We start from the raw sequence: 15,315 nt of genomic DNA on the forward strand, positions 1-15,315 counted from the left end.
ACTTCCTCCAGCACCCCCCCAAAAAAAATCAACCCTCCTACACACACACACCTCCCTCCTACTGTCTCCATTGTCAGAAGGTTTTCGCTCACCCCAGCCCTCTGCCTGTCATCTTGTAATTGGGGAATTCATTTCAGGGTAATAAAGAGTAGTAAAGTCTTTAGAAGTGAAAAGTGAAAAGTTGCTGAGGGTTAAGCAACTCTCCTTCACTTCACTGAACCTGCTTCCTTCTGGAGGCCCAGACAGCTGCCCTGAAGGAACTCAGGTTCTGATTGTCGAGTGAGGTAGCTAATGGTGGAGTCCAAGGTTCTCTGAGGAGCAGGCAAGCCTGGGTCTGGGACGGCGGGATGTGAAGAGGGGATGACAGCACAGGGGACCCAGAGAGCACGTGTGATGAAATGGAGAGACGAGGCTGGCAAGTACAAGCTTTGCCTTCTTTGAGATTTTTGCCTGGAGCCTGCTCTTCACCCCCTTCTCACCCGCCCCACCCAGAAAAGTGAAAGGAAACTCCCTGCTTGCTCATCTCTCCACCCCTCTGCCCGTGCCCCCAGGACCGAGCTTAAGCAGGTACTAATTAGTGCTCTATATAATTTGGCTACGTTCAAAGTTCAAGAGGCTTGTGTGGACTGGCCTGGAGATCTCAGCGTCAAATAGAATGTTTCTATAAGAAAATGCATGCTGGATTCCAAATTTTGGGCCAATATTTCATTCCTAGATTGGGGACTGCTTATACTTGGAGGCAACTCAGAACTCCTTTTGTCTACATTAACTTGAAGCCAGGCCTTGGGTCTTTTGTACTGTCCATTTTGTGAAGGCTCTAGATACACCATGTGGGAGTCTAATTGTTCACTCATACACATATAGACATGTAAGTTTTGTAATATGTACTGTAGCTATTCTAAATCTTGCACTACGATACAGATAGTATATATAGAAATATAGACGCTATACTTATCCACAATATTGAAGTCTAAGCAAGAATCCTTCACAGCTGTGAGGCTGATACCACAAATGCAGGGACATCTTGTTTAAGCACTAAAAAAAAAAAACTCTATGTGTAAATCCAATATTTATCAGTGATTTTAAAAGATACCTTATGCCATAATGGAAAAGAATATATATATATATATATATATATATATATATATATATATATACACACACACACACACACATATATATATATACCTGAATCACTTTGCTGTACAGCAGAAATTAACACAACATTGTAAATCCACTATACTTCAATAAAAAAATATAGAGAGATAAAATAAATAAAAGACACCTTACAGAAAATCATTTTTCAAGGCAAACAAACACTTTTTCATTGGTATTTGTTAACCCAGATTTTATTCGTTTTCCTTAGGTACAGAGAAAATGTCCCGAAGGCTGGCCTCACCCTTGGATATTTAAGTAATCCCTGGACTGCTTTCTTTCCCAGCTGGAGAAAGAATCTCATCACATTGACTATTCACTTGGCAAATACTTACTGAATGTCTGGAAGTGCTGGGCACTGAGTCCCTGCCCTCTCAGAGCTTTCCAGACTTATCAGGGAGACTGTGGCTGGGCAAATGCTTTAAATTTTAACACATGAAGGCATGTAAAAGGTGAATGCACTCCATGTCCTTCTCTCTAAAATAGGTCAATAATGGGACCTATCACACTGGGCTCTGGTGAGGATTAACTGGGAAAACATACATGTCAATCGATGACTACAGTGGCTGGCACAGGGTAAGTGTTTTGGTTGTTATTTCCTAGGAGAAGAACGAACTGTGCCTGAAAGAGGTGGACAGTCTGAGATGAGCAACGTGAGTTTTAAAAAATGAGTATGTGTTCGTGAAGGAGAGACATCAGAGGATGAATGTTCCAGGCAAATGGAGCTGTGTGCCAAGGCACAGAAGTACTAAGGACAGAGTAGGTACCTGGAGAATGGATATGGCATGTTGGAGGATAGAGTACATAGAGAGAAATGGAAAATGGTGGCAAACTCTGGGGAGGAGCAGGCAAGGCTCCAGAGAGGAGGTGACATTTGGACTGGGTCTTGAAGGATAAGTAGGAGTTTGCCAGGCAAAGAAGAGGGAAGAACATACTAGTGGTGGCAAAACATACACAAAGGCACAAACTTGTAAATGTGTATGAAATATTTGGGAGACGTCATGCTGTAGCTGGGGCTCTGCATTCAGGGACTTCTCTCTTCCGCTTGGAGGTTTCAGAGGTATCTGAACTTGTTTGGCAGACTGGTGGGGTTGGGCTCCCTGAAGTCAATTTGCACAAGGGATTCATTGGGGAATAAAAGCAGTACATGTGCACCGAAGGAAAGAGGGATGAGGGGAACAGACTCACATCTGTCTTACAGGCTTATACGTGCAGACCTCAGAGATATTGCAGGTTCAGTTCCAGACCACTGCAATAAAGCAAATATGGCAATAAAGCATATTACACAAATTTTTTGCTTCCCTAGTTCATATGAAAGTTATGTTTACACTATACTGTACTCTATTAAGTGTGCGACACCATTATGTCTAAAAAAACAACGTGCATACCTTAATTTAAAAAGACTTTATTGCTAAAAACTGCTAACGACCCTCTGAGCCTTTGGTGAGCTGTAATCTTTTTACCATAGTAACATCAAAGATCACTGATCACAGATCACCATCAGAAATAGAATAATAATGAAAAAGCTTGAAATATCACGAGAGTTACCAAAATGTGACACAGAGACAAGGCATGAGCAAACGCTGTTGGAAAAGTGGCACCGAGAGACATGCTTGAGGCAGCGTGGCCACAAACCTTTAATTTATAAAATACACAATAGCCGCAAAGCACAATAAAATGAGGGTGCCTGTGTTCAGCAGAACCTCTCCATATTGGCAACTGAGCCCCGAGAAGAGCTGAAAGTGGAACCTAAAGGGCTTGTTAAAGGCTTGTTTCCTTGAGAAACTCCAGGAGACTCTGAAGCACAAGAAGACTGTGCTTTGGTCCATGTATTATGTACTCATCAACTACGTGTTAACTGTTTAATGTAAGGTGGCAAAGTTTAACACCGCAGGGGGAGAGAGGAGGGCCTTCTGTCCACTTGTGCACGGGATACGGTGCCACTGTGGAACACTGAGGACTCCAGAGCAGCACCAATGTGGTGGCGCTTCTAGGCCAGCAGAAGGAGCACCCTCGGGCAATATCACAGCTGGCGGCTGTGGTGACCGTCACGAGACATGTTCTGATGATGGCAGCGGATGGCCATTTTTTCCAGCAGTACCTCTCACAGAGGATGACCAAAGCAAGAATGAACTAAAAGGGTGGGTAATGTGGTCGCAGGCAGGACTTGTCCTTGTGCCCTTATGAGAGGATCTTGAGGGCTTTCTGGGAATTCCTTGCAGGGGCGGGTAAAGACTATACAGGGAGGAAAAGACCCTGCGACAGGAAGATAAGAGCAAAAAGCAAGAAACATGGGCTACATTGAGGAGACCAAATTGATAGGACTTGCTGAAATTTGGATGTGGGCGATCAGGAAAAGGGAAGCCTGCCAGATGGAGCCAAGGCGTCTGGTTTACATGGGGTTCCCCCAACGGAGGCGGAGCAATATTGGGATTTACAGCCCATCATTCCAGAAGAAAGTATGTCAGGCATAAAGAGAGACCAAGCCAACAGAGATGACGGGAATGAGGTGTAGCTAATTCACAGTAAGGGGATGGCAACCAAAGGCTAAAAAGCTGTCCAGGCTGTGGGTCAGGAACTGAGTTTCCAGGGCTCCTCATGGGGGCGTGGCTCCTCATGGGGGCGTGGTTTCTCATGTAACCCACACAGCAGGCTCACCCTCCTTTCCCATCACCTTCCACCTGTTCCTCTCTATTGGACCCCTCCCTGCAGTATTCACACATGGCCAAATATCTCCCATATTTAAGACAAAAACTTGCCTTTGACCTCATATCCTTCTCCAGCTACTTCCATCACCTTTTCTCTCCACTCTCCGTAATTGAGCATCTCTAAATTGTGACCTTGAGCTGCTGTCTCCAATTCCTCATCTCCCCACTCACTTCTGGCCTCTGCTCCTCTCACTTCTCCAATATTTCACCACCAATGACTTCTGTGTCGCTAACACCAAGGCGTCCTTTTCCGTCCTTACATTGTTTGACACTGCAGCTCTCATATCTTGGCTTCTGTGATAGCAGAGATTTAGCTGGTGTTAGGGGTCTGAGGGACTTTAGTTTGGATCAACATATGCGACAACACTTTTACCCTGCTCCCTATGCAAATGTGCCACTGAGCAGCGACCCAAAGTGAGGCCCTCTTGAAGCCCAAGTCAATGGCCTTCTGTCCCCAAGCTCTTAACGTCTTAACCTAAATACAAGCCATAAATCAATGGCTGTTTTCAGTGCCAGTTTTGAACATCCACGGTCATGCATGAATGCTCACTACGCACAAGACAGTGGTCTAATCACCTCACACGACGTGACCAAATTAAATCTCACTGCAAGATTGAAGGCAAAGGGCGACAGTGCTACTGTTATCCCCATTTTATAGATGGGAAGACTGACACAGCTGCTAAGTGCAGAGCTGGGATTAAAAACCAAGGTCGGCTGACCGCAAAGTTCTCACTCCTAACCACAAGGTGGTAGCGTGAGAGGGGCGTCAAGCTGAGTGTGCAAAAGCCGGGCCTGCCCCTCACCTGTTACCCAGTCCAAGGTCAGTACTGCCCAGACTCAATCACTCACACAACACTCCTGGACAGGATTTTTCCAAATTAAGTTTTTTATTAATTTAAAAATCCAGAAATACAGTGACTACATAAATAAGTACCATATTTAGGTACATGTCCTGTGAGAAGAGTGAAAGGGTAATACTGCTATGTTACTCTTGTTTACACGAGTTAACTAGAAAATGGCTATAACTGCTAAATGGTGCTTATGGGCTTTGTTGTTCCGAGTGTTTATGGTATAAATAAATACACAAGAAGAACCACATCCATTCCTCTCTACTAACTGCAGGCGGCTGGGCCTCTTCTCTCTCGGTCCTACTCTGTACGCAACACTGAACACTGGAGGGATTCTACGTTGGCCTCACACAGCGCCCCAGCTCCTGCTTCACACAGCTTGGCAGAGGTGTGTCCCAGGGCCCGGGGGAAGGAGTCTATCTAGGGAAGCTCCCTGGGTGTTCCCTTAAGGATGAGCTTTCAGAGAACACCTGGGTGGGAAGGCTTTGCGGTGAGTCATCCGCAAGGGGAAATCACTGCTTTGCTTTAGGATCCGGTGACTCGTTTCCACACTACGGGGAAATTGCCACCTCTGGGAGGAAGGCAGCAGCTACTCAATCACGCCCCCAACCCCCTCCTCCACCAATAAGGCTCTGTGGCCTTTCAGCCCTGGATGTCCTCCTTCCTTCCCTCCCCCCCAACCCCCGCCCCAGGAGAATGTGTCTAAGAGGCTCGTCCCCTGAAGGCCTGACCACCAGGCCCCTACATCTCTTTTATGAGAATAGACTCCTTTATGCCAGCTTGCCATAAAGACTGGACCTTTTACATTTTTCCCTATTGGTGTCAAATAAGGAAAAAAATTTTCCTCTTACCTATGGTCACAAAGTAGGAAACATGGGACTTCTCGGTCCTTAATATTTAAGTACTCACTAGAGTTCATCCATGCCCCTTCAGAGGAGATAAATCTAGAAGGCAGGCTTGAGATCCCTGCTGTGGAAAAGGTATAGTTTTCCCACAAAGATGATTTCTAAAGCCAGGCCTCAGAATGGATCATCTGGGCTCTGGTGTTAGGCTGCAAAGAGACATTTTCGGAGCAGCCTTCTCTGGGATCCACGATTCAGATCCATGGTTGGTGCATGAGGGGAGAATGGTAGGAAGGTTTAGATCATTATCAGAATCCCCATTTCCCCAAATAAGCAATAATTCTCCTAACTGAAGCTCCTGAGGACAGAACCCCTTTGCCAAGTAAAAACCAACTCCCATAAATGGAGAAGAAGGGAAACCACCCTCTTAAGAAGCTTCTAGAATTTTATCATCTAACCGAAATCTGTGGACTAGAGATCTATGACTTCAAGAGACTAAGCGAGGATCGAGCTGTTAATTGGTGAGTTTTGTTGACTTGAAAACATACGGCTGGCCTTGCTGACTTCTATCAACTCCTCTCTTCAATAACTATTTTGTCTTATATGGATTCAGTTTCTGAAAAGTTTACCCAATTCTAACTTCTTTATGGAGGCCCCATAGGTTCGGGGAGAAAAGAGAAGTGTGTCATTATGGAAAAGTCCTTTCCCACCTCAAAGTGAAGGCAGCCAGGAAATGGTGTTCCTGCTCTTTCCCAGGGTTGATGCCATCAACAACCATACCACAGACCCAAGGGCACAGGCTTCTGTTCACAATTCCTTATTCATCCTCCAGGGTACCAACCGCCTCCAAGCTACTTCAGAGCCAGGCAAGGGAAAGAAGGGGAGAGTCTACACTGGCCTTGCCTCCGAATGAAGGCTGTAGTTCACTGTGCGTGCGTGTGTGTGTACATGTGTGTGTGAAGATGGGGAGTTAATTTTTTTAAAACACAAGACATTCTAAAATTTGAAGAGCAGAATTTCATACAAATATTTTCTCTGTACTAAAAAACTCCTACTAAGCAATTCCCTTCTCTTTCTTTCACTGGAATAACTTTCTAGATAGAAACCCGGGGGTCTTGTTTACTCTTTAACCCGTAAAGAAACGTGAAATGCGATTCTCCCAGAAACTAGAGCAGGGTTGTGGCGGCGTTCTAGCCCTCTTCCTACCACAGAGAATTCAAGACTCTTCTAGTCTCTTTGGAGGAGATGTTTAAGGGCTGACACACCACTCCAATAAAGGAGCAAGTTATGCTGTGCATGGCGTGAATAACTGACTGCATTTGAGTTTGGGGTTTTAGGGCACTGTTGATTTAAGCAAAGTAAGCCTGCAGTCCAGCCGCAGCTTGAGTTTTCTTGCTTTACTCTATCCAATACTGTCTGTCTCATCTAACAGTGGCCCTTTTCAGACCTTTCCAGGTACAAAACTTTGACCAAATCTTCAAGCTCCGTTCGGCACACACGACTTGAACACATCTGGCTGATCTGGGCTTCTCCTTCAGTGAAGATCTTCCACTGGCCTAAAAGGCAAACACAGAGTGGCCCAGAGACGTGAGAGGAGGGCAGAGCCAACGAGGTGTAGAACCGATATACCCCACCCTTCCCCACGCACTCACGGACCTGCCAGGGGAGCTGGAAGATGAGCATCACGTGATTTCAGCAAAATAGCCCCTGAAACACTTTTCTGGGGACAGGTACGGAAAATGGGCCACGGAGTCTTCATTTCAACACACAGCATTTGTAAGAATCCCAAGAAGAATACAGAACTGCCTCCTCAGGAGTAAAACCTGAGTATTGGGTTGGCCAAAAAGTTTGTTCGGGTTTTCGTAAGATGTCACAGAAAAACCCGAACAAACTTTTTCCGCCAACCCAGTATTGTTCTTGGGATTTTTACAGTTGACTTAGCATTTGCGAATTGCTCCGCTATCAGGTCGTTAGCTATTAGGTGGCTCACTCGGCAGCTGGTCAAATAAGGCACTTTGGAGACCAGTACTTGGTACATTACTGGGGCTTTGCTTACTCTTTGAGGCCTGAATATTAGTTTGGGTTGCTTGATTATTTACTGCTCTTTTCCCTATTCCTGCCGCCCTTTGTTAAAAACCGCTCCCCTCTGCTTTGTCTTATGCCCACACGCTGGCCTCACACCACCTTCAGCGGCCCTTCCAGCCTCCTATGGCTCCGCAGAGAGTTCCAGCCTCACATCCACCACGTGATCCCTCTCTGCTCCGGTTGAACACGGCCGCATCCCTTCCGTTCCTTGTCATCCCTGCCCCTGTCCCCCTCCACTCCCTGTTGTCTCTTCCCCCGCCCCCGGAACTGTCCACACTTCCAGCGTGTCCTCACCAACTTCTCTATTCCCCCTCCTGCCATGCTAACTGAGCGAGCGGTTTTGACTACACACCCGTGCTGAGCTCTGGAAACCACCTGATGTCTCTGGACCATCCCTTTCTAACTTTCCTGGTCCCTCAGTGGTAAGATCATCCTTCCCCAGCTATCATCTTGCTCTGTCGAATAGCGTTCCTAACAAAATGTCTACCCTGGATGCCCTCTTCAGCCTTTTCAGTCCTGTGCTCACGGTGCTGCAACCTGGAGAATTCTGCGAGTCCAAGGTCGGCGAGCGCCTCTTAATCCAGAACCGTTGTTGAACCTCTTTTCTTTCTCTCGCCACAGAAGACCACGCCCCACTTCCTTACGGTCTCCATTTCTCTGCTCCTTTCTCCCTCGGATTCTTCAGTTTTCCCTATTCTCTTGGATTCGATGGGAAAGGAGAGATGGGTCGGGCAAGGAAGCAGCTTCTACCAAAGCCCTACGGTGTGCCAGGATCTGACAGGCACACTATATACAGGAGTCAGGCTTGCTCTGCTCTGTCCCCAGGTGACCCTGCGGGATCATCTCATTACCTACGTCCTTCAGAGGCACACATCATCTACCTCCATTATGCACCCTAAATCCTAACTGTGACAGGAAGACTTTGTTTAAATCATCTTTCAAGTGCCCCAGTGCCTAGCACAGTGCCTGGCCCACAGTATGAACAAATATATGTTCTTTGAAATTAATTGGTAATTTCAAGTCACATTATTGATCCTATAGACTCTGCCTTTTTATTCCTTACAAGAACTTCCAGCTCCTCCATTTGAATTCTCCTACTGTCCAGTTGTCTACCTGTCTCCTGCAGAATGAACAATTGACCTCATCGACGCTATGTCCAGCTGCCTATTGGATAATGCTGCTCATATGGACTTCAAGCATCTTAATCTAAACGTGTTCCAAGTAAAACTCATTTTTGTCACCAATGCCTGCTCATTCTCCAGAGTTTCCCACTGGTGAATGGCGTTACTATTCACCCAGTCCATAAAGTTGTTAATATTGGAGTCATTCTAAACTCATTTCTCTCTTTGATCCTGATCGTGACGGTTTAACCTCAGCCCCTCACAGGGACCCCTCCTCCCCTGTCTAACCGACTTAATACAGTCTAACAGCTTCCTGTTAGACTATCACCAGCTCTCTCACTAAAAGCCCACCTGCCACTGCATCCAGCAAGTACCACTTTCTAAAAAACAGATCTGAATGCATCGTTCGCTTGCTAAAACCCCCCACTGGGGTTCTCCGGTCTGGAGACCAAGTTCAACTTCTCAGCATGGCATACTGGGCTCTTTAGAATATGGCTTCTCAAAGTAGGTGCTTAATAAATGCACCTGACAGCCGAGAGACATCTTTCCAAAGCCCCATTTTGACGCCACTACACTGTGTAAGTTTGCAGCAAGCACCCATGCTCCTTCCGGGCCCTCTAACTACTTCCTACCTCCAACTCTTCTCAGATTTCTGTGCACCCTACGTGGCCTTTGTAATGCTTCCTCACCCACACCCACCCACCCACCTCCACATTTCTTGTTTGCTCCTGTCAAGTCTTCTCTTAGGCTGTACCTTCTCCCTAGACTGATTTCCTGACCCGTTGCCCAGTCACACCCTTCGCTTTCAAAACCCACCTCCTCCCTGAAGCCTTCCCCGACTAAGCCCACCTGGCTCTCATCTCATTGTTCTTTGCAGATTCCCCTGAGCACTTAGGTATTTAACTCTTCAGAAGTATACTAATTCATAATGAAGGCATTTTCATGTTCTGTCTCGCCCATTAGAATTCCCTGTGGATAGAAATTCTGTGCCTTTTATTCCTTCAGAAGTGCTTACCCCCCCACCCCCGCCACGCAGTGCCTAGCAGGATCTAGTCCCAGGCTCCATCTAGCGTAGAAAGTGGGAGAGCCGCAAGTATGCTTGAGTGTCTGAGTGCTTTTAAAGAAACACGACCAACCGGGGCAGTTCCAAACAGTCAAACAGAGCTTTGATACAACACAAGAATCGATATGCAGTCATCTTCTCTCTTTCTCTCTCATCCCCACCACTGAGGACATAGCCTTCCGGATGTGAAGTCTCCACAGATAGACCAGGCCTCCCACCCTCTTGAGACTCTGGGTTTAGTCACCCACAGGAGAGAGAGAGAATATCCTCTAATGCTGACATGGACCACTGCTCCTGTTCAGTGAGAGCACGGTGGGTACTTTATTTGGGGCTATGTGACATTGAAAACTGGATGTGTTTTCCAGGGAGGAGTAAAGAGAGTCACGACTTACTCAGGGTTGTCCTGGTCACCAGCTTGAAGTGATGGAGCTCCTCAAACATCCTCTTGGAGATCTTCTCAATATGGAAGTGCTGGAGGATGCCTGGGGCCAAGCACAAAGTGGGGCAGGTGGTCAGGCGCTCTCTATCTGGAACCACCAACCCCTTTTTCTGCTTGGGCTGAGCATATCATCTCACTACTGGGGCTTAGGAGTCTCGAGCGGGGCTGTGTAATGTGCTTAACCAGGAACTTGGACGGCTCGAGGGTTATAATTGACTCCATTTGTTTCCTTGGCTCACTGACCTCCCCCCTGGTTCTCTAGAGGACAGAGATAAGGGAGACAGAGCTGCTGACCGTGGGACCCGCTCCTGGGGAAAGCCACAGAGAATCAAGCATGGATGCCGGATGGAGTTTCTGCAGCCAAAGGCAGTATTAGACATTCTGCCCTTGCCCCTGGTCTGGGTAGACTATGTCCCTGCCAAGCCACCGGGCTACCCTCCTGGCTCGGCAGCGAGAACCAGCAGTGGGTCTTGCAGACAGGTTGTGTAAATGGAGAAGCCATCCTTATTCCCGAACTCACCAGAAAGCATATTTTCCTTTGGGAAACAGTCACAGCTCCTTTCACTTTCCCTTATAAAAAGGGGCAGAGTGAAAATAAGGGGGCTCCCACAGTCTCAACCTTGCCTTGAATAGCTTTTATCAGAATAACACGTGAACAACTGAAAACTGCCACTTAAATAATCCTCAAGAGGTCTACAAGGAGCAACGGACATGGAGCCTGGGTTTTCCTCTATCCACTATGCACAGATCTTGATTACCCAGTGCTGTGAACAAGAGCTTACTTAGAGGCGACACTAGCAAGTTGAAAAGCGTCCATGCATTTCTGTGAGGCGAGAGATGTGGGGCGATGGAGGCATAGTGAGGTCACCGCTAGGGAAGCCAACAGAACAGTGCTTAGTCCTGGTGACCAGTTACAGAGGAGCTAGGGAGTTAGGGATGGCAAATCAACATTCCTGGGTCTAGAGCAAAAACAAACAGGGGTGAGCCTCAGATGTGTGTTCTAGCATATTTTTAAAGGGGTAGAGAGGAACTTGTTCTTTTGAGAAAGAAAGAAGGGAGAGAAGAAAGGCCCACAAAATACTAGAGCAGTTGTTTCTCAAAGGATGGGTCCAAGTGCCACCTGTATCAGCATCACCTTGCTATTTGTTAGAAACACAAATGTTTAGACCCTACCGGAGGCTGACTGAATTCACACTTCTTGGATGGGGCCAGGTAACTGTTGTTTTTTTTTTTTAAATAAATTTATTTATTTATTTATCTTGGTTGCGTTGGGTCTTCATTGCTGTGCGCGGGCTTTCTCTAGTTGCGGTGAGCGGGGGCTACTCTTTGTTGCAGTGCGCGGGCTTCTCATTGTGGCGGCTTCTCTTGTAGCGGAGCACGGGCTCCAGGCGCGCGGGCTTCGGTAGTTGTGGCACAGCGGGCTCTAGAGCGCAGGTTCAGTAGTTGTGGCGCACGGGCTTAGTTGCTCCATGGCATGTGGGATCCTCCCGGACCAGGGATCGAACCCATGTCCCCTGCATTGGCAGGTAGATTCTTAACCACTGTGCCACCAGGGAAGTCCCGGTAACTGTGTTTTAAACCAGCTCCTTGTGTGATGCTGAAACTTACTCAAGTTCGAGCACTCTCGAGCCTTATGCGGGAGCCAATTGAAAAAGGATGTGCGTTATTTCCCAATTCCTAGAAAACTTGACTAGACTAGATCAGCCCTAGTCTCGTGAATAGCTGCAGGGATGATGGTTTAAATTTGTCTTACTGCAGAGTCCCCAGCATGGTTCGAGAGACTCAGCTGTGCACTGAACGATTGCATTTTCACGTTTGTTGAGCTTCCTCTGGGAAACAATGGTAGACTACAGTTTGGGAGTTTAAAACCCTGGGCGTACATCAGAATCACCCGCAGAGCTTTCCAAACAAACCCTTAAGCCCAAGCCCCACCTGGCCAATTAGTCAGACCCTCTGCAGGTAGGCTCAGGGATTTGGTATTTAAAAACCTTCCCAGACGATTCTGGTGTGCAGCCAGGGTTAAGAAGCACTCCTCCAGCCTTGGTTGTGTGAGAAAGACAACAAAACCCAACAGTCAATACTTACTTTTTAGCCCAGGTCCTGGTTAAAGCTAAAGGCCACAACAGCAACGGTGGGAGTCATATGTTAGTTTCTAAGCAATCGGGAAATCTTCTGACCCAGAGGAACAGGTTGAAGCAAAATGAAGGTGAGTCTTCCATTCCTTCCCTGTGTCCCCCTTACAAAAATATTGACAAGAAATTAATGTCGTCTGGCTCACCCTTTCGAATGGTCCAAACGTGGACCTCTACCTGAGGCGGTCTCTCTGTCTCCAGCGCTATTTTTCTGGTGGTCTCCCCATCCTCCATGAACACAGACTCATACACGGGCATGGTTTCTTCTCCACAAAAGTAGCCTTTGCTGTCAAAGCTTTGGCCAGGAAGTTCTTCTGGAATCAGGAAGCAAGTAGAGATTTGTCATGGTTTTCCAAAACTAGGAGCGAACCTCCGTATTTATGCATCTCTTTGTTCATAGCACCACACAAGCATCAAAAGTGGACAATCTACAAGAACATTCCTACAGAGATAGAAATCCCACCCCTATTTCACTGGCTCAGCTGAGGCTGCCCCTGTAACAGCCACGAAATCACAAAGAAGCACGTGACTTTGAAGTCCGCGTGATGACAGAACACTGGCCCCAAAGCTACACTGGATCCACCACCACCGCATGAGAAGTGGATCTTCACAAAGAGGAAGAACGTGACGAGGTACAAATCTGCTGGGCGCTTAAGGGAACACAGCATTTTCGATGCTGGGTCGGGATCATGGTTGGGCTAGCTCAGTGTTGCCAACAGAGACCCAAGGAATGGGCTGACAGAACGCCTCGGTTAGCTTCCCTGACGTCAATTAGGCATACTCAGAAAACATTTATGACGCTCATTTATGTGCATATACTTGCCCAAAGGATCTATCCAAATTGGCTTGACATTTTGGAACGCTCTTTGATTTGTTTGTAAGCGGAATGCTAATACCGGATCAACACCAGTGCCAAAACCTAGACGTCAGATTAGTCATGTGTATGCTATGCCAAATGAACGGGTGGAAGACACAAAAAAATTGGTCAATCCCTCAACTATGGATCATCTAAAGTATAAACTAACTTGTTGGATTTCAGCTTCCAGGCATAAAGGTACCAGCCCCCTCTTACTCCCCATTCTGCTCCGCCCTCCCCTTTCCTCAGCCCGCTACTGAAAGAAGTTTCCCTTGGTTGGTTATCCGTGACTTAACTTGCTTTGCTGGCCTTGTCATCAGCACCCTCTTCAGCTGTGCACTTAAAGTGTAACACTCAAATCGGGAACAACAAAGACAAGCTGAGGACACCCTGAAAAATTCGGAATATGCGCAGAAGCCGTCTGTAAGCACATCTGATGAAAGCGGTGGGTGTTGAGTGCTTTGGGCCCGTGACTCTAATTAGGGGGACTCATTGTTAGCCAATCAGAGGCACTTGGACTAGAGGTTGTAATCAAATGGCTATTGCGTGTCTCTTGCTGACCTGATTAGCTCTCCCATCCCCACCACCATTTTGGCACTGGAAGGACAAAATCCTGGTCCTCTCTGGACGATTCCTCTCTGGACGATTACTCAATTCGTAGATTATCCTAGAGTCAAGCTTTCTTTCTCCTTGTGTCTTTCTTTTTAGTTATTTAAGTACTCGGTGGGCTGGTCTTTGTTGGCGATGCATTAGGTGATGAAGGGACTTGCACGAGCACTTTTCAGTAGGTGGAGGGGGGAGGAGGTCATGGAGCATAAAGGAACCTCTATGTATTTAATTACCGCCTTTAGAATGAGAGCCGGGTTCCTGTGTTAAATCTTGCCCACCAGCTTAATACTAGCTATAGCTACCATAGCCATATGAAATCCATGATGGCACTGGAAGTACCTATCATACACTACAAGTTCTCCCAGTGTCCTGAAGAGTTATCCTGCCCCACCACCCCTCCCTTCCAAGAACTTAATTTACTCACCAGAAGGGATCTATAAACAACAAGATCCATTAGTGACTCACCCCTGGCTGGCGCATGAAAATATTAAGAGTAAATAAACAGAGCGTGTCTTTCGAACTACCTACTCGGCAACCTCTTCATTCCACATCGTCCACTTCAAGGTGCTTCCTGATCACTGCACGTGAACCTACTTTCATTTCCTTCTGGGGAAGTATGCCACACCTGAAGTAATTTCTGGGCATTCCCACTTCCCACGAGAATGCTCCTGTCCTGAGCCCTCCAGAACTAAGAAATTGAGAAACCACTCCATATGGAAGTGGGGATGACTGATGCAGGAGATGTAATATCCCAGCCCAGGAAACAAACTTGAAGTCTTACCAGGGGCTTTTTATGCTGTAACCCAAAAGGAGTGTGTCATTACGGGAATTCCAGGTATATTGGGGTGGTATGGTGGGGTGGAGAGGTGAGTTGGGGAAGCTTCAGGGAGTAGAAGTCCTACAAAACCCTGCAGATGGCCACTGACACATGAAGCAAGGCCAGCCTCCACCAGAGCAAAGACGAGAGAGAGAGAGAGAGAGAGAGAGAGAGAGAGAGAGAGAGAGAGAGGAAGGGAGGGAGGGAGGGAGGGAGGGAGAGAGAGAGAGGTGAAACTCACATCCTTTATTGTGGCCTTAGTTTTTTACTGGGGGGCCTGCAATCATTTGTTCTAATGAAACTTTTGGCTGGATCATCAGTGAATTTTATTTGTCTCTTTTCCCTTCTCAACGTGAATAACTGAATTTACCGTTCTTTTTTCTGTCGATCTTCTTCTCCTCTCACTCCTTTCTTCCTTTTCCTCTGTGTCCTGTGTCATTTTCTAAGAGGCTGAGAATGTCATGATCTTCCCTTTCTCACCCCTTCACATCACTCAGAACTCTACTCAAACATCGTTCTTCAGAGAAGCCAACCCTGACCAGCCTTTTGAAAGCACTTCACCCTGCCTGTGCCATTCACTATCACCTGATCCTGTCTGTTTTCTCTTCTCAGTACTCATCACCACTGAAAATTACCTTAT

General features: G+C 46.9%; 1 protein-coding gene across 6 annotated transcripts in view; it reads right to left on the reverse strand.

The window, feature by feature from the left end:
• Positions 1 to 4,724: 4,724 nt before the first annotated feature.
• CHRDL1 (chordin like 1) overlaps positions 4,725 to 15,315 on the reverse strand; it is a 115,869-nt gene continuing 105,278 nt past the window's right edge. For 5 of the 6 annotated variants that reach the window (XM_027089487.1, XM_027089490.1, XM_027089488.1 and 2 more), the window contains 3 exons: positions 12,540 to 12,707; positions 10,215 to 10,304; positions 4,725 to 7,109 (listed from right to left, as the gene is read on the reverse strand). In XM_027089487.1, the coding sequence (XP_026945288.1) occupies positions 6,979 to 7,109; positions 10,215 to 10,304; positions 12,540 to 12,707 (389 nt within the window). In that variant the 3' untranslated portion in view covers positions 4,725 to 6,978. The remainder of the gene's footprint in view (positions 7,110 to 10,214; positions 10,305 to 12,539; positions 12,708 to 15,315) is intronic. The other variant, XM_027089489.1, reaches the window with a different exon arrangement.

Source organism: Aethalodelphis obliquidens, unplaced genomic scaffold (genome assembly GCF_003676395.1).
Source record: "Aethalodelphis obliquidens isolate GAN/ISIS:26980383/991018 unplaced genomic scaffold, ASM367639v1 scaffold66, whole genome shotgun sequence".
NCBI lineage: Eukaryota > Metazoa > Chordata > Mammalia > Artiodactyla > Delphinidae > Aethalodelphis > Aethalodelphis obliquidens.